We start from the raw sequence: 27,303 nt of genomic DNA, 5'->3' as shown, positions 1-27,303 counted from the left end.
CTACCATGCCACACTGGCTCCCCCCACGGACATCTTCCTCTTCCTGCTTTGGCTCTGATTCCCGGCTGTGTGTCACCCCTCCTGAATGACAGCCTCCTCACAATGTTTGGGCTTGAAGACCCTCACATTGGGCCACTGTGGCTCTCTACTCCCACCCCCTTGCCACAAGGTAGGTGCCTACCTTGTTTTACCCTCCTCCTGGCTTTATGACTAGACTGTTATGGAAGGGAAGCAGAGGAAGAAGAGAAAGGTTTTTAAAAAACATGTAGCTTCTTTTTCCTCAAAATTCTCTAATGGCTTCCCATCACATTTAAAATCCAAAACCTCCCTCAGGGCTTTTAAAACCCCACATGATCTGGTCTCTATCCACCTCTCAAATCTCATTCTGTACCATTCTCTCTCTTCCCCACTACGTTCCAGGCACATGGGCCTGTACTGTTTCCTGGACCACACCGAAGTCATTCCTACCCTAGAGTTTTTGTACTAGCTGTTCTCTGCTTGAACCCCGACCACCAATCTAAGTAACTAGTACTTAGTTCCCTCTCTCCCATCAGCCCATTTGAGTTATATTTACACAGTAGTTACTATTATCTGATATTTTATTTGTTTGTCTCTGCCCACCAAAATCTAAGAAAGTTCCATCAGAGCTGGTTCCTACCAATTGCTGTTTTTCAGCCTCTGGTGAAAGAATGCAACTGTAAAAAGCAAGGCTCTATCACAGCTCTATCCTGTGAGGCAAGTGATGTCTGGCAGTGGTCCCTGTGCACTTTTTTCATCAGGCAGGTACTGAACACTGCCTGCCTCCCTTAATACTGTAACCAGTGTGCAACCGTCACTATTACAGCCTCGACAGCCACCAGGGGAATTACTGTCATGGGTAATACCCCCATTACCTGTGTCAGAGCTTGGATGCTTGTGTTGATGTCACCACTGGCTACCTGGGAGATAATGAAATTGATTGTGGATGCTGTATTACTGTGCATATCATCAAAGTGTGGAGAAACAGCCCGGATCCTAGAGAGTGGAGCAAAGGAAAATATTCAATCTTTATTATAAGGTATCCCAATGAGTTGGAATTATGCAGTTCCCCACTAGATCCAGGTTTTGGTAAAGAACCGCTATTAGTCAGATAGTAATCTGTTCTAAAAAGTTCTAACTGCACAGAGAGCTCTTTTCAACATATACACTCTGATGATCATGAACTGCTTATACTTAAATGAAATGGGTTAACTTACTTGGGTTCAGGAATAAGGACTGGTTCAAAAATGTCATCCAGTTTGTGCTGAACAAGTTCTGGCATTTCACATCGGACTGTACCATTGTCATTCTCAATCTCATCTAGATCCAGCTGGAATTCTCGGCGAACCATCTGGGCTGCCTCAGGATGCCCACTCATGCTTCGGGCTTGGCTAAGGGAAGTAAAAGGAGGCTCCTGAACTAAAAGAGACTTCTTAACCGAAGGGCAAGAGTAGCACTGCCAGCTGCCCCAAAGCTGCAAGACAGATGTTCAACTTCTGGTTTCAGCCCCCCTGAATGATTTAAGTCCTTGAGTCTAAGCAAGTGCCTTCAATGGGCAACAACACTGGTTCATGAATATCCTAAGAGAGAAGACTGACTTGTACTTACAGTACTGCCAAGTTGTAAGTATTCTCTCTAGTTCATTAAAGCCAACAAACCTTGTATGCTATTCCAATTGGGGCAGTAAATAATAAAGAATATTTATATTGACTCAAAGCTCACTACTTCTGGGCAAAAATTTAAGAAATATCTAGACTGCCCGGTTCTTTTCTACCAATTTAACCAGTGTTTACGTTTTTCTAATTATAAGCATTATCCCATGCAGTGTTCAGTAAATTTTATACTTGAGGGACAGTCAATCACCTCTTTTTAGGAATATTCACTCAGGTCAGGGCCAGCATTACAGCCAAGCAATAGATATTCACAGTCTCCAAATTCAAATTGGTTAAAATTATACTCATGATATGATCTAAAATAGAGCTATCTTGCTTATTAGAAGGCAGTTTTTTGAGTCCCTAAGCCAATTCTGGGTTGCATGCATTTTACTCAGCCTTATCTGACGAATAGGAACCCGTGCGCGACCAAACATAACACAAGGAAGAAGGTGAGCCCATACTTTAGCCACATGACATTGAGCTGACACGTCTGCTAGCCAGCGGACTTTCAGGGAAGGCTTGATTCATGGGATACTTGGACACCCTCTACCTGGCTATAAAGTCTACACCAACAGCCCTCCAGAGGGGATGAGTCCAAGTCAGAAGTTAGAAAGATATAAGAGCCCTGCTAATGAGAAATTAGCAGGCAGTACTTACATCCTATAAGTGCGATACATAACTCTGTCCACGGAAAAGCAGTGAAAGAAGGCACAAGACTATTTAGAAGTGGTTTTGAGACAAAGACAATGGAGACTGAAGGATTTAACATTTGGTTACAAGACATTTACCCAGACACTGTGTCATGCATGATAATGGCTACGAGAACTCAAGATTATGTTACAGGCTAAGCTCTGAGCACACAAGGCAAAGTCCACAGAGATGCCCTCGGACAACTATCTCCATCCACATACTTGAGTCTGGAGGACATGTCCTCAGCTGGTCCCTTGCGTAGCATGTTGGTATTGGAGCTTATGCTCTGTGTGCGCTGAGGTTTCTCTTCCACCTGTTTTACTGGTGCAGCAGAAGGCCTCTTTGCTGACCGCTTAATCCTCTCCTCAAGCATGCTCATATCCTTTTCAGAAAGCTGTCAAAAGAGACCAAATTTAATTTATTAGCACACCCCTCTACTAGAATATGAAGAGAATTAAAAACCTAATTGGAAGACCCAAGAATTAATATCCATTTTCATGTCGAAGCAAACAGAACCTCGTACGTTAGGGTAAGTTTCCTTTCAAAACACTACATCATTTTAAAATCAACTATTGCTAAAACCTGACTTGCTATATAAGAGAACATATGAAAGAAGGAAAGGACAGAAAAGGAAAGGCTATGAATAACTACAAATAAAAAGGTCAAGAATTAAAGGGAGCTTCCTCATTTTTTGGTGTCACCACTAACTAGCTGTGTGGCTATGGGCAAGAAGCTTCACTTTTGGTCATCTGTAAAATTCCCATCTGCTTTAGTTCCTTCACTGGCCTTGTAGTGAGTATTTAATGAGATTAATACAAGTAAAAATATATAAGCACAGGGTAAATACACGTGGTACTAAGAGGTAACTGGAGTGAAGAACAGGTCCAGCCACAGCAGTGACTGGCTCAGAGGAAGTAAGGAGTCAAAAGCAGAACCTTCTATGCTTGGAGAGTCTGGCTCATAGCTGCAGCTCAAGACCCTTTTGATCTGACAGGTACCAGAATCCACATTATACACAAGTGAGTACTTGTTCACTAGAAAATAAATGCACTAAAAATTACTGAGGAGATTACCAGGCAGAATTTAAATCCCAGACTAGCTCAGATTTCTTGATTCAAAAATAGTTTTCATCTGAAGCAATTTGTTATGAGGGGAATGCTCAGAAAAGAAAATCTAATTTCCAGTAAAACACAGCCTAAATGTCCTACAGTAATCAGAGACACCTCAAAGGTTTATATGGATTCTAGGACATATCGATAGGTTGAGTTTTAACAAAAAGTGGTAAAAACTTAGAGTTGAGACGGTATGAAACTTGACACCTAAGTGACCTTGCAGTTCACAACAGGCTGAAAATGTTCAGAGAAGAGTCACTCACCGTTCCAATCAGTCTGAACACCTGATCCCCATGTACGTTGTACACTGTGACGATGGTGTTGAGGGCAGCGTTGCGCACAGCGTTGTCGCGGTCTCCTATGTGAATCGCTATCTCCTTTAAGGCTTTTCCTGGGGTTGGTTGGCAAACGTTCATGCCATAGGACTCGACCAGACACCCTAGTTCTTCTAGGCACTCTGGGGAGAGAAAGGCCAGATTAAGGAGACTCAACAGAGATTTGGCACAGAGACCTATCTTTACTAGATACATTTTCCCTGGCATACGTGAAGGTCTAAAATCTTATTCTGGCTCTGCCCTGAATTCTTCCTCGTTTACTGCCTTCTATAAAATACACAATGAAACAATGGAGTTATAGCAAGGGCTCCTAGAAGAAAGAGATGCCTGTGAGTCAGATGGCCCCTGTGCACTTGATTTTGTCACCAGGGTGGTACGGAGCAGTGCCTGTATCACCTGATACTGTGGCTCCACCAGTGTGCAACTCATCACTCTCACAGTCCACATCAGAAGGTTAGAATCAAGAAATTTCCTGGTTCATCTATAAGTTATTTCTTCTAGAGGTCACTGTTGCAGACATAGGGCTCAATTTAAATTGTTGCTTTACCTGCTCTCTGCTTAGAGTTTTTGGATTTGGTTCCTTCCATGATGAAGGGGAACATCTTGCTGGCTGGGTAGACAAGGCACATCCGGTTCAGGATGGCACGGACATCTTTACGAATGACATCCTTTGGTTCTCCGACCTAGTCAACAAGGAAAATAATGATTAAGTGAGGCATTTTCTGGGTAGCAAAGGTACCCCCTTGTGTGTCACTACATCTTGAAAGAATAGAATGAGCGGTGGAAGGTATCATCATCATACAATAAATGAAGAGGGGAGAGGGAATAAAAGTACAGGAACTGAAGTAGCTGGGAACTTGAGTAATCTTCCAAAGTGAGAACAACACATTACCTTGAGGATGAGATAGGGGATGAAGGAAGATGCTTCATTCTCAGTAAGATGATACTCCTCCTCACTCAGCAGGGTGAAGAGCAATTTTAAATATTCTAGGGCTTTCATTAGGACGCTTGTATTGGTGTCAAAAAACCGCAGGGTAAGCCACTTTAAGATCAGATCCAGGCAACCAATGACACCCTCTTTTTCACTCTCCAAGTGCTTGAAAGAGAACAATACAAAACCCTCACAAATTAGACTGCATAAAAATTTAAGTTCTATTAGGCAAGTAACTCTCAAATTTTACGGCAGTGCAAAAAGAAAATGATAGATTTTTAAGCCTCCATTTAAGACCCCAAATTATAGACATATAGTCATTTATTCTATCAGATAATAAGAAAGCTCTAAAAACAGAGAACATGGTGTATTCCAGTTCCTTCTCAATTCATGCAAACTTCCAATTATTTCACAGGGCTCAGTATTTTCATGCCTGAGACTCATGCATATTTATTTTGTTGCAAACTTACATCAACCATGACAGCAAGGGCTTTGTTGTGATGCTGAAAGTCTGAGTGAAACATCTCATCTTGTAACCATTTAGCCACACAGCTAGACATCTGAGTTTTTAGTTGCTCAATGTATTCATCCCGCGGAGTAGTAAAATTCCACTTCAGCACCTGAAGAAAAACAGTGAAAAGGAGCTGTAAGGTGTTCAACTGAAATGTGGTACAGAACTCTATTTAAAGCAGCTGCAGGAATCAGTTTAACAAGATATTTTTAAATTCACCAAGATGAATGTATAATTAAGTATGAATGCAAAATGTACTCTCAATCTGTCTGTCATACTTCTGGAAGCTTAACTCTGAAAATCTTCTAGGAATAGAATTTTCAGCAATTCTTACTAGAAAAATCAATGATCTATTATTGTATAACATGGTGGATACTGCTGGTACAATTTTAATAAAGGGCAAATTTGAAATATCTATCAAAATTTTAAATGTACATATTATTCTAGGAGTTTAATATAAATATACTTACATATGTGCACAAAACTTATATTCAAAGATGACTATGGCAATATAGTTTATAAGAGTGGAAGATTAGAAGTAACCTAAATGTTCAACGTAGTGGGTTGAGGATAAAGAAAGGTACATACATATGATGCATCAATAAACAGAATGAATGTATACATGCGTGCAGATATGGAATGATCTTTAACATATATATTTCAAATACCATTTAAAGAAAAAAGTAAGATTCAGAACAAAGAGTATGGCATGTTCCCATCTGTGTAAAACGAGGGCTATATATTTATATATATATGAATGTATAGGTATGGAATATTATTATTTCTGGAGTAATACACAAAATAACTGGTAATAACATCCTCCCTGTGTAGGGAGACTGGAGTGGGAGACATGCTTTTCATACTTTCTGTACTTTTTTTGTATTGTTTGAAGTTTTAAAAATTCTAATGTATATATTTTGAAAAGTTTTAACTGATTAATAAAACCAAAACAACATCAAAAGCGAAATGATCAAACTAGCCATATATAGTTACAGCCACTATGGAGAACAGTATGGAGGTTCCTTAAAAAACTACAAATAGATCTACCATACAACCCAGCAATCCCACTACTGGGCATATACCCTGCGAAAACCATAATTCAAAAAGAGTCATGTAACAAAATGTTCACTGCAGCTCTATTTACAATAGCCAGGACATGGAAGCAACCTAAGCGTCCATCGACAGATGAATGGATGAAGAAGATGTGGCACATATATACAATGGAATATTACTCAGCCATAAAAAGAAACGAAATTGAGTTATCTGTAGTGAGGTGGATGGATCTAGAGTCTGTCATACAGAGTGAAGTAAGTCAGAAACAGAAAAACAAATACCGTATGTTAACACATATATATGGAATCTAAGAAAAAAAAAAAGGTCATTAAGTACCTAGGGGTAAGACGGGAATAAAGACACAGACCTACTAGAGCATGGACTTGAGGATATGGGGAGGGGTAAGGGTAAGCTGTGACAAAGTGAGAGAGTGGCATGGACATATATACACTACCAAACGTAAAATAGATAGCTAGCGGGAAGCAGCCACATAGCACAGGGAGATCAGCTAGGTGGTTTGTGACCACCTAGAGGGGTGGGATAGGGAGGGTGGGAGGGAGGGAGACGCAAGAGGGAAGATATATGGGAACATATGTATATGTATAACTGATTCACTTTGTTATAAAGCAGAAACTAACACACCATTGTGAAGCAATTATACTCCAATAAAGATGTTAAAAAAAAAAAAGCAAAATGATCAAACTAGCCATATATAGTTACCAAATCTATCTTTAAGGTGTCAGGTACAAGAAAGAATAAAGGAGTAGCATATTACATATGTGTAGTTGATAAAAAATCAATGACTACTTTCCAGTCTTTGATTCTAAAAACAAACAAAACCCCCCCCAAAACCCCCCAAAAATAGTCTTACAGAAACAAGATATAATTTATAAGCAAAAGATTCAGTTAATTATTAGATATTTCACAATGATATGAATCAGACAGAAAAATTATTCTTGATTACAAAACGAAACTAAAACAGACAAGCAAAAAACTCCTGAAGATTCTTATTTCTTCCTTACCTTTAATCCTTTCTCATCTTTCATTCTTTGCTCCTTTCCATTTGGAACAACAATAAAAATAGGACCAGATTTGTCTTCATCTTCCTTTAAGCTGGTTTTGCTTGGCACTTTCTTTCCTTGTGCAGTCTACAACCAAGGTACAGGGAATACTGATTAGCTAGACTACTACTTCCTGGGAATTCGCTGTTACTGCCCAGCAAAAGGGCACTATATAAACCAGAGACACCTTTCTATATCATATTCCAAATGAAACAAAAAAATGAACCACAGAATCTTGCATTTGATATGTTTGTGTACAGGTTTTCTAAAAATGTTTCTAATAGCACTCTTAAGTAACTGTTGGTTAGTCCTTGGGCTGGCATGTGATGTGGTTGGAAAAGCTGCTATTATATATCATTGGTCTGGGTTACAGGCTATTTTTGTTTCTTGGATAGTTCTTTTAAAAAAATTATTGATATAACTGACATATAATGGATAGTTCTTTTCTTTCTTGAAATCTTCAACACTGTTTACAGCTTTCCATATTAATGACATTTTGAATGGTATACACACATTTCACATAACTTAATTGAGAAAACTTTTCTGTTTCTCTGTATATAAAATGTATCTCTATAACATTACTGTAACTGGAGACCCTTTGAATCTGTTTCTAAAGAGAAATTTGCTAGAAACATTTTAAATACTTAAGTTACTAAAGTGGCTTTTAGGGACTTCCCTGGTGGTCCAGTGGTTAACAATCCATCTTGCAATGCAGGGGACACCCGTTCAATCCCTGGTCAGAGAACTCAGATCCCACATGCTACCGGGCAACTAAGCCCGCGTGCCACAACTACAGAGCCCACGTGCTCTGGAGCCCGTGCACCAGAACTGGAGAGAAGCCCGCACACTGCAACGAAAGATCCTGCATGCCTCAACTAAGACCCGATGCAGCCAATAAATAGATAGATAGATAGATTTTTTTTAAAGTGGCTTTTAAAAAGAATCCAAGATTTAGAATCTTTGTATCAGATGGAAAGAAACTGTGAACACATGGCATATATATTTAAGGTAAAATTTGAATTTCATTACTGGAATTATTATTATAATATTATAAATATAGCAAAAGTCTGCTATTTTTAGTAGGCCAGCATTTCTTTCTAGTTCAAACACTTAAGTCATTCAGTCAAAACAAATGTGAGATCATTTATGTGAAACTGCTTCGTAAACTGCAAAAGACTGAAAAGAAAGTGGCATTAAGAACAGAGTCAAGGGCCTCCCTGGTGGCGTAGTGGTTGAGAGTCCGCCTGCCAATGCAGGGGATACGGGTTCCTGCCCCGGTCCGGGAGGATCCCATATGCCGCGGAGCGGCTGGGCCCGTGAGCCATGGCCGCTGAGCCTGCGCGTCCGGAGCCTGTGCTCCGCAACGGGAGAGGCCACAACAGTGAGAGGCCCGCGTACCGCAAAAAAAAAAAAAAAAAAAAAAAAAAAGAACAGAGTCAAAAATACTTCAAAGCACTTGTGATCAAAATACTGAAATAAGCGCTTGTTAAATGTGGGATGAGGAGACGGAGAAGGACAGGAAAAGAACAGCTTCACTGGATAGTTCAGAAGATAATTACTCATTTAAATTAACTCACTGAGTTGAAGGACCCAAGCATAGGGAGGGAAAATTAGTAACTGGCCACAGAGTGCCCCTTCTATAATGTGGATGTAATAATAAATGTACTGGATAATAAAACATTTCATACTCTGCATACTTTCATCAGTTACATGCAGTTAATGAAATAGTTTTCTCTATTTATATTTACTATTAGATTTACTACTGATTGCACAGTTCTGCAATTTTCCTTTTGTAAGTATTAAACAGTCAATTCTCTGAATACAGTGACAAGCTCTGAATCTTGATATAGAAACTGACGACAATCTGCTGTGATTCAAAAACTTAATTAAATGAAAAAACACAAAGGGGATATTTAAGGTCGAGCATTTGAAAACATTTCTTTAAATTGTCCAACTCTGCATGGATGCTAAAAGGATTGGTGATGCATCAAATCCCATTGGTGTGGGGACAGAAGATACTTCCTTTTAGTCTAATCAGAACACCTTCTAATATGATGACTTAACTGCCAAATTTTTTTTTTTTTTTTTTTTTTGCGGTATGCGGGCCTCTCACTGCTGTGGCCTCCCCCGTTGCGGAGCACAGGCTCCGGACGCGCAGGCTCCGGACGCACAGGCTCAGCGGCCATGGCTCACGGGCCCAGCCGCTCCGCGGCATATGGGATCCTCCCAGACCGGGGCACGAACCCGTATCCCCTGCATCGGCAGGCGGACTCTCAACCACTTGCGCCACCAGGGAGGCCCTTAACTGCCAAATTTAAAGGAAGTTGCCTACTACTGAAAATCCCCCTCAAAACCTGGACGACAGAAACCCTGGCAGTAGCTCTTGAGAATAGGAGTCTTGGTTTTGAGGTAACATTAAAAGTGAGCCACAGAAACTTGTATAAATAAATACTTTATAATTAGATAATATCAAGAGTAGTAATAATCTTTCATATGTAATATGATCTTGGCTAAAAGAATGACTCAGTGTATAAAACAATTAAAAGCAATTCTACATCTAAGTTGCAGAATGAACATACCTTTGCTTTAGAGGAAACTCCTAGAGCTTTGGCCTTTTTTGGATCAGGCTTGGGTTCTACAGTGCCAGAAACAGAATCTTCAACAGGTGCTTTGAGAAAAAAAAAGCACGTACTGTAAATATAAACTCTAACTAATATCACTATATTCTGGGCAGGTTAAATATATAATGATGGTGAGAAAGCCAGCAGTTTTAAATATATCTATTAAAAATTATTTTTATTTTATTTTTTTGAAAAGTTTTTTTTAAACAAATGTATCCATTTTTAAAGCACTTTCAGTTAGATTTTTTTCCTAATCTTTTTTCTCCCCGATTTCCTTATGAAATTAATTCAGAAAACCTACATCTCCTTTATCAACATTTAAACTGCAGTTTAAGACCATTTTCTAAATAGCAGTTAAAAAACCTTTTTGTTAGACTGATACTTCCTTAAGGGAAGAGTGTATCACCTTTGATACTACAGTAAACTATATATACCATATAGCAAGATCCCAATAAATGTTATAAATGAATATATACTTTGATACCAAAAATTTAACACATGTAAAATTTCTAACTTTATAGCATCAATAATTTCTACCCCATTAAACAGAATATTATTATTTTGCTTAAGCAATAAGTCTAGAAGAGCAGTGGTTTCAGGTTAGTGTTCTATTTGTACATTTTGAAATTTTAACATTAGGATGAAGAAATCAAGAATTTTCCCTTGAAGAAGTTTAGTAAATATTAGAATGGATCAGCAAACAGCCAAGTGTAGTGAAAGGGGAACTCATTTATGAATGAGTTAAGCAGAGGTCTCTGCTGGCTCAGGCACTGGCTGGCTGTCTGGCCTTGTGCAAGTCACTTAACCTTTGGTGTTCCTTACCTGTTAATAAAGAGGGTTAAGTTAGATGGTCCCAATTCTCCTTCTAACTGTAATATCCAATAGCAGAAAATAGTTGTGGAAACCTTAAAAGATTGAGCACTTGCTTTCTGGAGTATTTCATTGTGATACTCCAAAACTCCTTTTTGGAGTTGGAAATCAAATTAACCATCCTTAAACCCTCAGCACAGTTCCTGGCATAAAACAGGTAACTTGATAAATGTTTATGAAAGGAGGGTAAGGAGATGGAGGGAGGATTTGGGATCTAAGCCATGAGGAAATGTGATTAAAAAATGAAGGTTTCTATTTCTTTAAGAGTTCCCTTGGCTATTTCGTTCCCCTTTAACCTTCTCAAAATAAGAGTTACCTGAGGCAGGCTGGAATTTGGCTGGAGCTGATCCTCCCACGGGTTTGGAAGTTGCTTTAGCAGGTGCAGCGGGCTTGGCTGGCATGTTAGCTTTGGCTTTCTCTAACATGGCCAACACCTGATCTTTAGAAGTTGGCTAGGGAGACAATATAACAGAGGTGAGAGGCCACATAAACAATATACTCATGCTATGCTTACTAACAGATCTGCTGTCAAATCCTTGAGCTCCTAGTTTTGAAATACCAATGAAGTAAGGGAGGCAGCACATAGTGCAAGAGAAGTAACACATTATGAAGTCACAGCAAATTAGCTGCCATTCTAGAAGGTCACAATTTTCATCCCTGCAAAGGCAGCAGATTCTTTAGAAGTTCTACACTACTAAACATTTTATTTCTGCTCTCACTGGGATTTCAAGTTGAAACTCATAGGAGGTAATATGATCTTTTGCCTATATAAATTCATGTTCAATATTTTTCTAAATGGCTTTTAACAGCAGCAACAAGTAGTAGTACTTTTAGTTTCCCAGTAGCCTTGGCCATTTTCTCATATCCTAAATGCATCATGAAGAATGGCAAGGCATCTTGGGCCTTCTTTCGCACATCTCCGTTGCGATCCTCTAGGCAGGAGTAGAGGTGGGGAACACAAAGGATAAGGTCTGTGGGGGTGGAACGGAGAGTCGGTAGTTTCTCAGCCAGCCAGCCCAGAAGCTGCCAAAAGAAATAAAGACCAGTTACACACGGCACATAGAAAACTGTCATTATTTATGATCTTCAGCTTAATGATTTTATCAGTACCAAACACTGAATTAGTTCTCACACTACAACTTTCCAGTGTGAAATCAGTCATTTCCATTGTCCAATGAAATGATAAACATGCAATGAAGATAATCAGCTAAGATAAGGACACAGTTTTTTGGACCATGTTTGAGCATTAAGTTATAAAGCTTTAATAGTTCTTAATGCATCTTACACTTTTTTTTAAATTCTAAGAACTATTCAGCTAGAGAAGATGCAAAATATTTATTTGATCAGAAGAAGACAAGTTCTACCAGGACTTCTGCTTTCTGCCTTACATAGAGCTTTTCTCTATATCTCTAAAATATTCGTTTTTTGTTTTGTTTGTTTTTCGGCCATGCCGTGTGGCTTGTGGGATCTTATTCCCCGACCAGGGATAAAACCCCAGCCACAGTAGTGAAAGCAGAGTCCTAATGACTGGACTGCCAGGAAAATCTGTATTTATTTATTTATTTATTTTTAAAATTAATTTTTAAAACTAAATTTATTTATTCATTTTTGGCTGTATTGCGTCTTCATTACTACGCATGGGCTTTCTCTAGCTGTGGTGAGCAGGGGCTACTCTTCATTGTGGTGCGCTGGCTTCGCATTGCGGTGGCTTCTCTTGTTGCAGAGCACAGGCTCTAGGCACATGGGCTTCAGTAGTTGTGGCATGAGGATTTCAGTAGTTGTGGCTTGTGGGCTCTAGGCGCATGGGCTTCAGTAGTCGTGGCACGCGGGCTTCAGTAGTTGCAGCTCATGGGTTCTAGAGCACGGGCTCAGTAGTTGTGGCACACGGGCTTAGTTGCTCTGCGGCATGTGGGATCTTCCCAGGCCAGGGCTCGAACTCGTGTCCCCTGCATTGGCAGGTGGATTCTTAACCACTGCACCACGAGGGAAGCCCTGCATTTATTTTTTAGTTGAGACATTTATTGAGATGATTGTATATTCACATGCAGTTATAAGAAATAATAGAGAGAGATCCCAGGCACTCTACTCCGTTTCCTCCAACAGTAGCACTTTATGAAACTATACTATAGTATAAACAACCAGGATACTGACATTGATACAATCCACTGATCATACTGATTGCCCCAGTCTGATTTTGTCTCATTTGTGTGTCTATATTGCTTTCTCTACCATTTTATCATGTGTTAGTGTATTCCCGCAGTCAAGATTTTGAACAGCTCCATCCCAAGGATCCCATGTGTTGCCTCTTTTATAACCACATTCACTTCCCTCCTCCTACTCCCTAATCCCTGGTAACCACTAATCTGTTTATCCATTTCTAAAATACGAGATTTCAAACTCATATAAATAGAATCATATAGTATGTAACTGTTTGGAATTGGAACTGTCACTCAGCACAATTCCTCGGCGATTTATCTAACTTGTTGCATGTATCAATAATTTGTTTCTTTTACTGCTGAATAGTATTACACATATGGATATACAATAGTTTGTTTAAGCATTCACCTGTTGAAAGACATCTGGGCTGTTTCCAGATCTTGGCTATTACGAATCAGCTGCTATGAACATTTGTATATAGGCTTTTGTGTAAACATATATTTTCATTTTTCTGGAATAAATGCCCAAGATTTGCTGGGTCATATAGTAACTACACATATAGTCTTATAAGAAACTGCCAAACTGTTTTCTGGAGTGGCTATACCATTTTACATTTCCACCAGGAAAGTGTTCAAGTTTTTCCACATTCTTGCCAGAATTTGGTGGTGTCACAATTTTTAATTTTACTAATTCTGATAGTTGTCTGTGCTATCTCATTGCAGTTTTAATTTGCATTTCCTTGATGGCCAATAATGTTGGACACCTTCATGGGCTTATTTGCCATCTGTATATCCTCTTCAGTGAAATGTCTGTTCATGTCTTTTGCCTATTTTGTAATTAGATTTTTAACTGTTGGGTTTTGAGAGTTCTTTATATATATATATATATTCTTGATGATAGTCCGTTATCAGACATAGAGGTTGCAAATATTTTCTCCCACTCCAGCCTGTCTTTTCATCTTCTTCACATGATCTTTTGCAGAGTAAGAGTTCTTAATTTTGATGAGGTCCAATTTATCCACTTTTTCTTTGATGAATTGTGGTTTTGGTGTCTAGTCTAAGAATTCTTTGCCTGAAGAATTTCTGTATCCTGAAGGTTTTCTCCTATGTTATCTTTAAAAGTTCTATAGTTTTATGTTCTACATTTAAGCCCATAATCCATTTTGAGTTAATTTTGGTGTAAGATGTGAGGTTTAGGTAAGGTTTATTTTTTTTTGCCTCTGGATGTCAACTGCTCCAGCATCATCTGTTGAAAAGGCCACACTTCCTCCACTGAATTACTTTGGAAACACCGTCAAAAATTAGTTGCTCATAGTTGTGTGGGTCTACTTCTGGGTTTCCTCTTCAGCTCCACCTATCTGTGTCTATCCTCTTCCTCCTACCCCTTGCTATCACAGTGTATTTTTTTTTTTTTTTTTTTTTTGCCACACAGCTTGGCTGGGGGGATTTTAGTTCCCCAACCATGGGTTGAACCCGAGCCCTTGGCAGTGAAAGCATGGAGTCCTAAACACTGGACTGCCAGGGAATTCCCCACAATGTCTTGATTATGTTAGCAATTTAATTTAGTAAGCCCTAATATATGGTAGAGAGGTTCTTTCCATTTTTTTTCCTTTGTCAAGATTGTTTTAGCTAGAATATAAATTTTAAAATAACCTTGACTTTGTCTATAAAAAAACTTTCTTGAATTTTGATAAGAATTACATTAAATGTATACATTATGTATACATTAAATGTATAGAACTGACATTTCTAATTTCTACTATGTTAAATCTTCCAATCCACAAATATGGCATGTCTCTACATCTATTTGGGTCTTCCTTGAATGCTTCATCAGCATTTTTGTAATTTTCAGTAGACATATTTTGTATTTGTTTTGTTAAGTGTATAGCTAAGGATTTCATTTTCTTTGGAGTGATTGTAAACTGTACTGTGTTTGTAACTTTGGTTTCCATATGTTCAATGTATTATAAATAAATGTGATTGAGTTTTGTCAAATGTGACTGTTTATTTTGTATCCTGCAATCTTACTGAACTCATTTATTAGTTCTAGGAGTTTACTTGTAGATTTCCTGGAATTTTCTATGTAAACAGTCATGTTATCTGCAGTTAGGGATAGTTTTATTTATTCTTTTTCCAACTGTATGCCTTTCATTTCTTTTTCTTGCCTTATTGCAGTGACTAGAACTTCCAGTTCTATGCTGAGTAACAGCAGTGAAAGTGGACATTCTTGCTTTGTTCCTGATCTTAGGGGGAAAGCATTCAGTTTTTAACCACTAAGAATATTATCATTTATAGAGGTTTTTTGCAGATGCTTTTTTATTTAACTTGAAGTAATTCTCTTCTATTACTAACTTACTGACAGCTTTTAACATGAATAGCTGTTGGATTTTCTCAAGTCCTTTTTTTGTGTCAACTGATAGGATTATATGACTTTTCTTTAGCCTGTTGGTATGATGGGTGACAATGATAGTAGATTTTTGAATGTTGAACTATTTTTATGTCATGATTAAAACCTCTTACCTTACCATTTAAGAGTTCAAGAAAAGAGAAAACTTCACAAAAAAGCTAATCCTTTAAAAAGTTTTATTGTTAAAAAAGCACATGAAAGGAAAAAAGAAAAGGAGGCACATGAATAAAAAAGCTCCAGGAATTTGGTTTCATTTTATTAGCAATTTTATAATGGAACTCATTCTATCCATTCATGTATGTTTATTAGGTAGGCCCAAACCTCTGTGAAGGTAAAAGACATGAGTAAAGCAAATCATATTTGTGGTACTAACCTCTTGCCTCAAGAAAGGATTTTCCTTTTTGAGCTCTTCAGAAAGATCTTCCCCCTCCAGCCATTCCTTCATGCCAGTCTGTTCTGCCCAAGCATTCACAGTTGCTAGGGCAGCAGCTCGAACATTATTCTGAATGGAAGAGAGAATCAGTAAAGGTAACACTGCTATGGTTTGGAGGTAGGGAGTGAAAAGCCTGTTACTTTATGAACACGAACAATGGAGGTTTCTCTAAAGTCCATATGAACGTACTTGGAACATACTTCATCTTCTTTGAAACAGAATGTAGATCCATGTTGTACTAAAACTCCAAAGTAAATTAGAAACATAAAACTCCAAATTGTAAAGATCCTATACTCAGTTAATTAGGGAAAACAGTGACCTGGGCATAAAATATCATGTTAGGGGAACAAACTCTTAGGTTTTGTTTCCTGAACTTCTGGGGACTTTTATGTCCCTGGTTATCTGCTAAAGAATGTAATTCTACCTGTTAGAGAACTCTTAATAGTTAGACTGAAATTAACAATTTGACTGAACATTTTTGTTTTTATATTAATTTGCATTCATAGAATGAGAACGACTTACTGATGTGAAAAATATTAAAATAGTCCAATTCCTCAAATTAAATGAATTACACAAAAATAAAGAGACATTCGAATATTCATTTAAGGATAAACATAAGAGCTTGCAACTTTCAATGCGACAAATTCCAGGACTGTGAAACTGCAAATATCTTACTGAAGTACCAGAAGATCCTACTCTAGTAGTTGAGGGAACAGGTAGAAAATAAAATACATGATCCAAAATGTATGTTTATTCACTCTTTATACCAACACCTTAAACAATGATATCATAACCATAATAGCAACCATTTTTTGAGTACATACTGTATGAGACAGGTACAGGTACTTTATGTACAGATGCTTATTTAATTCTGTAAGAATTAAATTTCATAGATAAAAAACTGAACCTCAAAGAAGATAAACAACTTATCTAAGGGTCACAAAGCTAGTAAGTGAGATATCTGATCACCTTAATAATGCCTGGGAGGTAAAAATTTTTACTATCTTCCTCCTAATATTCTCTTCTCTAACACAGTTGATAAACTGTTTACATGCACTCTTACATGTAAGAAAAGGATTGGGGCTTCCCTGGTGGCACAGTAGTTAAGAATATGCCTGCCAATGCAAGGGACACGGGTTCGAGCCCTGGCCCAGGAAGATCCCACATGCCGCGGAGCAACTATGCCCGTGCGCCACAACTACTGAGCCTGCACTCTAGAGCCTGCGAGCCACAACTACTGAAGCCCATGCACCTAGAGCCCCTGCTCTGCAACAAGAGAAGCCACCGCAATGAGAAGCCCGTGCACCATGACGAAGAGTAGCCCCCGCTCGCCACAACTAGAGAAAGCCCGTGCACAGCAACAACGACCCAATACAGCCAAAAATAAAAACAAATAAATAAATTTTTTTAAAAAAAGGATTATTCTTAGCCCAGTCATGTGGCTGGCCTATTCCAGAACAGAGCTGTGGTAAAAAGAGTCAGGATTACCTTGCTGTCTCCAAGCACTGTGATGATAGGGATGCCTAAGTTCTTCACGTGTTGCTTGATGTTTGGGCCCATGGCTACTGCCAACTGCTGGAGGATATTCAACGTCTGCTGCACCTGGGTGGGAAAAGCCAACACCTTATGTTCAAACCGTAGCAAGGTGTGCTCAAAGTTTTGCAAGTTTGCTGCTATATAGTCAATGCAGTAGGAAGTTTCTGGCCTACTTAAAAAAAATCAGCTCATTATGATACTAATCAGCTTATGAATAATTTTTGGATGATGGCGTCTCCTTTTATCATCAGTTCATAAAATTGGAATATTAGAATTTTAGACTAGAGATTACAATGCTTTATAATTTTAAAGTAAGGTAAAGCCTAGTTTAAGAAAAATCTCACTTAAAAATCCAAATTTAAAAATTAGAAATTAACTTGTTTATATGCATTACAAGCAGTTTTATATAAAAATACTTAATATCAGAGCCCTGTAAACAGCAAATCTGAGATTCATGAAAATTTGATTAAAAAACTTGCCATCTACCGACATATCTTGAGGCACACTTAAGAAATTAAAGGAAGCTATTTCTAGTTCAAAGCAATAGAGTGACTAACTCTTTTCTGTTTTTGCTGGTGAAGGTTACTGAAAAGGATCCCCTTGCAGGGGCAGAGAGGGGAGAGAAAAAAACAGGCATATATTCTACGTACCAAGATTTTATTTGAATCGTTGAGTCGACCCTTCAAGGCAGTTGGAAGTTCACCTATGTTTGGCTGGATAAATTTTGCTTCATTGATAATACCTGCCACTTCATCTAGGCCTTCTTTCCTGATCTTCCAATTCTTGTCACCAATCTTAGACACCAAATCTGAAGTGATTTTATCACTGAAAAAAAAAAGACAGAATCCTTAATTCCAGATGCCTAAAAGAACAATAATGTCACAGAAGTACCCTTGACTGAGAAACAGAAGACACCATTAAGAATTAAGCATAGGGCTTCCCTGGTGGCGCAGTGGTTGAGAGTCCGCCTGCCAATGCAGGGGACACGGGTTCGTGCCCCGGTCCAGGAAGATCCCAAGTGCCGCGGAGCGGCTAGGCCCGTGAGCCATGGCTGCTGAGCCTGCACGTCTGGAGCCTGTGCTCCGCAACGGGAGAGGCCACAACCGTGAGAGGCCCGTGTACCACTAAAAAAAAAAAAAAAAAAAGAAAAAAAAGAATTAAGCATAATACATCAAATAAATCATTAGCAACAAACCTGATTTCTGTCCTTGGCAAAAGATCCACAACATCATTGCCCCCATCATCTGGTTCGTCTCCATCTTCTCCTTCATCTGTAGCACTTGTACTGTGTTTGGAAATCCCTCTGGTTGGAGCAGGTGGGTTCTGTCCCTGCATCTACACACAAATAAGTCAGTGAGGCTAATGAACTTGATGAAGAATATGAGAGCAAACTGGTTAGAGAATGGTACGTGTGTCAAACTTTCATATTCCTTCATAATACTTAATATTCACACAGCACATATTTTAATTCCTACTTAGATTCCAATTTTGAGACTATGTGACAAAAGATATCTTTATACAAACCTATTAGAATCTGACTTCTCAATCATAAAGCTGTCTTTTGACTTGTATGCCCAAGACAATACAGAGCAAGTCTGCCAAAACTTAGCAATTTCAATTAGAAAGTTTATTCAAGGAAGGTCAAGTTTCTTTTTACTTAAAAAAAAAATTAATGTTATATTTAGTGTACTTTTGGAATAGGTAATACATTCAAAATGTTTGATATTCCAAAGCTACAAAGGGGAAAATGTCCCATCCTATACTATAGCTATCTAATTCTCTTCCTCACAAAATCATCCATTTCTTATGAATTCTTCCCAGGGATACCTTATACATATAAAAGCACATACATACATATTCTTCATTCCAAGGGTTAAAAGTTTAAACTTAACTAATATAAGCATTCTCAAGTCAACTATGGATTGTATCATTTGTGGAATCTTTACCTTCTCAAATTCTGCATCTATCTGGGATAGGAGGGCAGGCTTCTCATCCTCAAAGAACATTCGCAGAGAGGGGCCAACGTACAGATACATCACACCAAGCAAGGTGATGGCAGAAGTCCTCACAGCCTGGCAGAACAAAAAGAACTTTTCAGATCAGAACAGAACCATAAACATGGCTGTACTTACTACTCTTCCCATACATGCTGGTATGTACTCACCGGGTTTGTTGCAGCAAGAGCTGTCTTCACATTGCTAATGAAAGCTTTCACGTTCAATCTAGAAGAAATGATACTTAGAATGAAAAACAAGTGAAACCTCAAAATACTCAATGGAGTTTTATAAAGCCAGACTCCAGAACCAGCTTCCTTTAGATATGTCCTGAGTTTCACCTATTCTCTTTCTACACTCATTTAAAGTAAGCTTTAAATACTATCTATATGCATTAGATCAATCCAGTGTTGATCTCTTTCCTGAACTCCAGATTCATATATCCGACTGCCTTTGTGACATTTCCATTTTTATATCTAGTAGATATCCTACATCTGTCAAAACCAAACTCCTGATTGTCCACAGCCCGACCCCCTAAACCTGTTCTTCCCACAGTTTTCCCTATCTCAGTAAACAGCCACTTCATTCTCCAGTTGCTCAGGCCATCCTTGACTCCTCAGAGTCACCCTTGACTCCTCTTCTCTCTTAAGTTCAACATCTTGCTTAGTTCTACCTTCAAAATATATTCTGAGTCATAATACTTCCAAGCCATATTATTTCTTGACAGGATTATTTCAGTAGCGTTCTAATTAGTCTCCCTGCTTCTGCCCTTGATCTTCACTATCTGTTCTCTCTGACTATAGTCTGAGTAATCCTTGTATTCTCCTGCTCAAAACTATCTAATGGTTTCCAATTTATTCAAAACTTTGAGGCCCTACACAACCTGGGCCCCTGTTCTTTCTTCAATCTTTATCTCCTATCACTCCCTACTCCCTCACTCTTCTACTCCAACTGCATTCTGAAGAACAATGACTCCTTGCTCTTTTAAAATATATCACGTGTGCTCCTGCCACAGGGCTTTTGCACTTGCTGTTCCCTTCGACTAGAATGTTTTTCTCCCAGGACTTCCGTAGTGGCGCAGTGGTTAAGAATCTGCCTGCCAATGCGAGGGACATGGGTTCAAGCCCTGGTCCAGGAAGATCCCACATGCCGTGGAGCAACTAAGCCTGTGCACCGCAACTACTGAGCCTGAGCTCTAGAGCCCGCAAGCCACAACTACTGAGCCTGCGTGCCACAACTACTGAAGCCCGCACACCTAGAGTCCGTGCTCTGCAACAAGAGAAGCCACCGCAATGAGAAGCCTGCGCACCACAACGAAGAGTAGCCCCTGCTCGCCGCAACTAGAGAAAGCCCGCGCACAGCAATGAAGACCCAATGCAGCCAAAAATAAATAAATAAAATAACTTTATTAAAAAAAAAAATCTTGGCTTTGCCACGTTCTAACTATGACTTGGGCAGATCACTTAAGCTTTCTGTGCCCTTGTTTCCTCATCTATAAAAGGAGAGAACAATACCTCACATGGTTTTTTTTTTTTTTTTTTTTTTTTTTTTTTTTCTTTTTGCGGTATGTGGGCCTCTCACTGTTGTGGCCTCTCCCGTTGCGGAGCACAGGCTCCGGATGCGCAGGCCCAGCGGCCATGGCTCACGGGCCCAGCCGCTCCGCGGCATATGGGATCCTCCCAGACCGGGGCACGAACCCGTATCCCCTGCATCGGCAGGCGGACTCTTAACCACTGCGCCACCAGGGAGGCCCCCTCACATGGTTTTTAATGATGATTGAATCAAATGAGTTATTATTTAGAAAGTGCCAGGCGTGAAGTAAGTCTATAAAATTTTGTTAAATAAAATACAATAGTTCCTCCTTATCTGGGAGGGATACCTTCCAAGACCCCCCAGTGGATACCTGAAACCGTGGATAGTACTACATATACTATTTTTTTCCTATACTTATGGAACTATGATAAAGTTTAATTTATAAATTAGACACAGTAAGAGATTAGCAATAATAACTAATAACAGAATAGAACAGTTATAACAATATACTGTAATAAAAGTTATGTGAGTGTGTTCTTTCTCCTTAATCAATTTTTTTCAACTCTACCAGAAACGCAGTGGCTGCTTCACTGGCAAATGCAGCCTCTCCTGTAATTTTTACATTTTTCAGTCCCAACCTGTTTCTGAATCTGTGTACCCATCCTCACTTGCAGTAAATGGTTTGGTGTCACTTGTTTCAGGGGATCCCTTACTGAAATCTTCATAGCCTGCATGCTTTTGGGTGGAACACATTGCCATCAGTCATGTTTTCTTTCTGTTTATGTCCTCCACCCAAAAATTTAATGCCTTTTCCATCTTAACTAAGCACTTACAATGTTTGCAGTTTGAGGTGCAATAGTGAAACTCACAAATTTCTTTTTCCTTCACAATTTATGGACAGAAGATTCTTACTGTAGATCTTAGCAACCTCAGCATGCCATTTTTTTCTTTCCTTACTGAGTTGAGAACTTTCACTTTTTCACTTAAAGGAAGCACTTTACAGCTTCGTTTTAGCATATCCAAATTGCCAGCATCTCTATTCTTGCACTTTGGGGCAAATTTTTTTTTAAGACTTTTTTTATGTGGACCATTATTAAAGTCTTTATTGAATTTCTTACAATATTGCTTCTGTTTTATGTTTTGGTTTTTTGGCCACGAGGCATGGGGGATCTTAGCTCCCTGACCAGGGATCGAACCCACACTCTCTGCATTGGAAGGCAAAGTCCCAACCACTGGGCAGCCAGGGAAGTCCCATGGGGCCATTATTAAGTAAAATAAGGGTTACTTGAACAGCAGCACTGCAATACCACAAGGATCGATATGTAACTGAGACAGCTACTAAGTGACTGATGGGTGGGATACACTGGACAAAGGAATGATTCATATCCCGGGCAGGACAGAGTGAGATTTCATCATGTTACTCAGAACGGCCCACAGTTTCAAACTTATAAATTGTTTATTTCTGAAACTTTCCATTTAATATTTTTTGACTGCAGTTGACTGTGGGTTACTTAAACTGTGGAAGGTGAAACCACAGATAAGCGGGGGACTACTGTAAACAAATGTGTTCAATAGGCAAATAACTTTGGGAAAGAGTGGGTTAAACAAGTGTCTCAACTGCAGGACTTCTGAGAGCCTTTAATTTTCCAACGTGCACTACATATCTCTAAACAAGTGTGATTTTATATAGTATTTTCCAAATGTATTTGACTAGGAATCCTTGGAATTGGCTTTTCTGTGGGACAGTTACAAATACCTGAGGAAAAATAACTTAGAGAACTCTAATATTAGTGGATATCAAAATGCAGGAGCACAAGCCAATATAGGCTTTTCAGGAACAAAGGTAGTCTTGTTTTATATAAATTATAGACAATCCAGCTCTGGCTTCTCAGAAATAAGCAGCAATAGCTACAACAAATATAATCACCAGTTAGAGACTGGCAAAACATGTACTTGATTTCTTTCTGACTTACCCAGAAAAACCAAATTCTTTTATTGCATTTGATAGCCAATTCAGAGTTTCTGACTGATTCTTGGGATTCTTCTGTGAGAAAGCCATTGACATAACCTGGAGTGGAAAAACAAACATACAAAAAAACAAAACAGATCTGTGTTTTCTCTCATATTTCTCACAGAAATATAGCTTGACATTAAGGCAGTAGTGGATTAAGCATGGTTTTCCTGATGCTAACACAACTGCAAGAATGCCTTAGGAATGAAATATTTAATTTACACAAGAAAATGAGGTAAGTGACAGAAGTATTAAAAGCATTCTCACAGTATTGTACATCAACTAATACTTCAATAAAAAAAATTTTCTTAAAAGGCAATCTGGACTGTTTACGACTTTTCATTAGTGGTCACTCTGGATGATAATGTCTTAAGAGAAAATTACTTTCATTCTTAATAGAATATTCTTGACTAAGACATTTTTAATTATCAGGCAACAGTGCAAAAATTACTAAAGGTAAAAGTAAAACAGTATCAGAAAAGGTTTTACTTGAGAAGAAAAGAACTAAAGTTTAACTAATAACTTTAAATTAAAATTTGGGAAAAAACTGGGAAAACTTGAGGAAAGAGAGCTCTGTGTCACTAACCTGTTCAGCTGTCCATGGCAACATACAAGCTTCAGCTATTGCTGTCATAGCTTCTTTTGCATTGTTCCCACATTTCACATCTCCAATCTTGTCTACAAGGCCATCTAAGACGATCTGAGCTGAAGTTTTGGAAAAATTTCCCTTCTGGGCAATCAAAGCAACTATGTGAAGCTTCATTTGCATCACCTGAACAAGGATAAGTATCAGAAAGTTATGAGTAAGCCAAAGACATTTTTTTTGGCAGGGGTGGGGCGTGCCACGCGGCTTGTGGGATCTTAGTTCCCTGACCAGAGACTGAACCGGGCCCTCGGCAGTGAAAGTGCCAAGTCCTAACCACTGGTCCGCCAGGGAATTGCCCAAAGACATTTATTTATTTACTTATTTTTATAGCAGCCTGAAGATGTAACAGCTGAGAACATGACCAAACTAAAATCAAATTTTAAACCAAGAAACAAAATAATTTTTATCCTTTGTTATCAATTAATGTAGCTGACAGCTAAGACAGAAAAAAAAACTCAGTGTTTTAAAATATTAACAAGCAATGTTACCACATGAAGTTTATGAATTGAAAAATATAATTTCTATATTCTCCTTCTCCTATGGTTATCTGCATATAGTACTGAACATACATCCTGAAATACATAATAAAATGACCATACTAGGGCCTCCCTGGTGGCGCAGTGGTTGAGAGTCCGCCTGCCGATGCAGGGGACACGGGTTCGTGCCCCGATCCCGGAGGATCCCACATGCCGCGGAGCGGCTGGGCCCGCGAGCCGTGGCCGCGGGGCCTGTGTGTCCGGAGCCTGTGCTCCGCAACGGGAGAGGCCACAGCAGTGAGAGGCCCGCGTACAGCAAAAAAAAAAAAAAAAAAAAAAAAAAAAAAAAAAAAAAAAAAAATGACCATACTAATTCAGAGTTCCTACTAGAGTTGCCCACAAAAAGAATTACAACCCTCGTGTACACACACACACACACACACACACACACACACACACACACACCCCAGAACTTGAGAGATTTAAAGAATTTGTAGATTTTTAAGTGGAAGAATGGAAGGAACTGTGAAAAACAATTTAAAGATATTAATGTGATGATGGCAGATGTCTGGGACTTCAGACACTTTTGACCAAAAATATTTCCCTTTGTCCTGTTTGAATATTTAAATAACAAGTGTTGGCAAGGAAGTAGAGAAACTGGAACTCTCCTGCACTGCTAGTGCAAAGATAAAATGGTACAGCCACTTTAGAAAACAGTTTGTCAGTTCCTCAAAAAGTTAAACACAGAGTTACCATAAGACCCAGCAATTCTACTTCTAGGTATATACATGTGTTCACACAAAAGCTTGTACATGAAAGTTCATAGCAGCATTATTCACAATAGCCCCAAAGCAGAAACAATGCAAATGTCCATCAACTTATGAATGGGTAGGGACTTCCCTGGTGGTCCAGTGGTTAAGACTCCGCACTTCCAATGAAAGGGTCGTGGGATCCCTGGTTGGAAAACTAAGATTCCATGTGCTGCATGACACAGCCAAAGAAAAAACAAAGAACTTATGAATGGGTAAATAAAATGTTGTATATCCATACGATGGAATACTGTTTAGCAACAAAAGACTGTAGAGTTGATATATGCTACAGTATGCATGAACCTTGAAAACATATGCTAAGTAAAAGCCAGACACAAAAGGCCACATCATTCTATTTACATGAAATGTCCAGAAGAAGTGATCCATAGTGAGAGAAAGTAGATTAATTGTTGCCAGGGACTGGGGGTGGGGACTTGGGGAGGAATAGAGAGTGACTACTGATGGGTAAGGGGTTTCTCTTCGGGGTGATGAAAATATTCTAAAATTAAACAGTGGTAGGAGTTGCTAACTATGTGTATAGACTAAAAACAGCTGCACTGAACCCTTTAAAACAATTTTATACCCTCAGGAAAGTTGTTATAAAGGAAAAAAAGATATAAAATTATCTCTTGTTATGGATCTAATAATACAAAGAAGGGTATTAGCTCAAATCAGGTGTTCTTCTTTCACCTATCTGAGAAGCTACATAAGGGGAGTTTTTAAAGTGGTGGTGTGAGGGCAAGAAGGCAGTATCAGAACCTTCTGGCATGGGAAACCTTTGTGGAGCTGGATGGTATGGATGAGGTTATAACGCAGGGCTAAGGGAACAATGAGCAAGGGAGCTAAGGTCCTAAACAGAGAAGAAGAGGCGCCAAAACAGAAGTAAAAAAGAGCCTAGCAGGAAGCCAAAAATAAACCTGATACATTTCAAACTTTTGTTTCCCATCAGCTCTGTGTATGTCTAGAGGAGGAGAAGAAAACTCTTTTCTCATTTTCCTTCATGTATTACTTTCCTATACCTACCTTTACACCTACTTTTTAGACTAAATAACGGTACTGCTCAATTTCATCTCTATTATCAGTTAATGAGTTAAACCGATTATGTGGTAATTTTTTATTAGCAATTTAAAGACTACATTTATTTTTTATGCAAAGAAATAAGAAAGCTATCTCATTGTTCATCCCTCCCTATATTAGAGGGCTTCCAGGCCTAAATAATGAGAAAAATGCATACATATGAATTAACAAACAATAAGTATTTGTATATATATAAACTCCTAAATGCACAAAGTTAGAGTTATGTGTTTAATCAAAATGCACACATTCCACTGTTCATTTAAAATTACATGACACATTGGCTGAGTGATTTTAAAAAAAAGAACAAGCTAAAAATTACCAAACTATACCTCTTTAATACACCATAGGATGATGTAATGAAAATTACTTCAATAAAAGACATTAAATCTCTAATTTAAATATACCTGAAAATTAGTTTCTTTCCATCCAGGTTTCTTGGCCAGCATCCTCACTAATGCCTGGCATGGCATTTCAGTTCGTTCCATTAGTTCAACAGCCTTGAAGTAAAACAAGATAGTATGAGAGTTAAGGGATTAACAATTAGTTCCAAGGGAACAGTATATACCAAATCAATTATGTGTTTACCTTTGAAGGAGAGAGGGGAACGGAAATGAGGAGTGTCACAGAGAGAGCTTGTTTACTTTGTTTTTTTTTTTTTTTTTTTTGTGGTATGCGGGCCTCTCCTGTTGCTGAGCACAGGCTCCGGATGCGCAGGCTCAGCGGCCATGGCTCACGGGCCCAGCCACTCCGCGGCATGTGGGATCTTCCCGGACCGGGGCACAAACCTGTGTCCCCTGCATCGGCAGGCGGACTCTCAACCACTGCGCCACCAGGGAAGCCCTACTTTGTTTTTTAAGTTGGATGTTTGGTATGTGGTTGTTATAGTGATGCCACTGAAACTCTTTTTTTCACATTTCAGGAATTCACAAATAATTTGCCCCATAGAAAGTAACAGTAACAGTTTTAATTTGCCCAGTGTATGACAGAAACTGCTTATACATATTTTGACTTATTCAATTTTCCTAAAAACAGCAAAGTAGAGTAGGTTAGAAGCATTTAAGTACAGGTTTCAAAGAAGCACACCTCAGGGCTAAGCCTGAGTGGTGGATGCAGGACTGGAAGCCAGGACTCCTGGCACAAGTCGCAGCATTCTTGCAGTTTCTCCACACCCCTCCTCATTAGAATCAAAGAGTGTGTGCCAAAATAAACCACCATGCTCCTGTCCAACACAGATTTATTTATTTATTTATTTATTTATTTATTTATTTATTTATTTATTTATTTATTTATTTATTTATTCATTCATGGCTGTGTTGGCTCTTCGTTTCTGTGTGAGGGCTTTCTCTAGTTGCGGCAAGTGGGGGCCAC

At 38.8% G+C, this 27,303-nt stretch overlaps 1 protein-coding gene and 2 non-coding genes across 5 annotated transcripts in view; all 3 read right to left on the bottom strand.

The window, feature by feature from the left end:
• Positions 1 to 27,303, bottom strand: part of CKAP5 (cytoskeleton associated protein 5) — a 115,634-nt gene that overhangs the window by 16,610 nt on the left and 71,721 nt on the right. For all 3 annotated transcript variants that reach the window (XM_060105441.1, XM_060105443.1, XM_060105442.1), the window contains exons 16-35: positions 26,340 to 26,432; positions 23,514 to 23,699; positions 22,890 to 22,984; positions 19,554 to 19,611; positions 19,336 to 19,461; positions 18,585 to 18,724; positions 18,040 to 18,214; positions 17,342 to 17,455; positions 15,794 to 15,922; positions 11,686 to 11,880; positions 11,174 to 11,309; positions 9,946 to 10,034; positions 7,328 to 7,453; positions 5,212 to 5,361; positions 4,703 to 4,906; positions 4,358 to 4,493; positions 3,739 to 3,932; positions 2,585 to 2,757; positions 1,236 to 1,409; positions 894 to 1,014 (exon numbers count right to left, since the gene is read on the bottom strand). In XM_060105441.1, the coding sequence (XP_059961424.1) occupies positions 894 to 1,014; positions 1,236 to 1,409; positions 2,585 to 2,757; positions 3,739 to 3,932; positions 4,358 to 4,493; positions 4,703 to 4,906; positions 5,212 to 5,361; positions 7,328 to 7,453; positions 9,946 to 10,034; positions 11,174 to 11,309; positions 11,686 to 11,880; positions 15,794 to 15,922; positions 17,342 to 17,455; positions 18,040 to 18,214; positions 18,585 to 18,724; positions 19,336 to 19,461; positions 19,554 to 19,611; positions 22,890 to 22,984; positions 23,514 to 23,699; positions 26,340 to 26,432 (2,814 nt within the window). The remainder of the gene's footprint in view (positions 1 to 893; positions 1,015 to 1,235; positions 1,410 to 2,584; positions 2,758 to 3,738; positions 3,933 to 4,357; positions 4,494 to 4,702; positions 4,907 to 5,211; positions 5,362 to 7,327; positions 7,454 to 9,945; positions 10,035 to 11,173; positions 11,310 to 11,685; positions 11,881 to 15,793; positions 15,923 to 17,341; positions 17,456 to 18,039; positions 18,215 to 18,584; positions 18,725 to 19,335; positions 19,462 to 19,553; positions 19,612 to 22,889; positions 22,985 to 23,513; positions 23,700 to 26,339; positions 26,433 to 27,303) is intronic.
• LOC132494525 (small nucleolar RNA SNORD67) lies at positions 748 to 843 on the bottom strand. The gene has a single exon (XR_009533102.1). It is a non-coding gene; the product is annotated as a small nucleolar RNA SNORD67 (small nucleolar RNA).
• On the bottom strand, positions 4,139 to 4,249 carry LOC132494524 (small nucleolar RNA SNORD67). The gene has a single exon (XR_009533101.1). It is a non-coding gene; the product is annotated as a small nucleolar RNA SNORD67 (small nucleolar RNA).

The sequence above is a fragment of the Mesoplodon densirostris genome, chromosome 7 (assembly GCF_025265405.1).
Source record: "Mesoplodon densirostris isolate mMesDen1 chromosome 7, mMesDen1 primary haplotype, whole genome shotgun sequence".
Lineage (NCBI taxonomy): Eukaryota > Metazoa > Chordata > Mammalia > Artiodactyla > Ziphiidae > Mesoplodon > Mesoplodon densirostris.
This window is presented reverse-complemented; position numbering and strand designations above follow the sequence as displayed.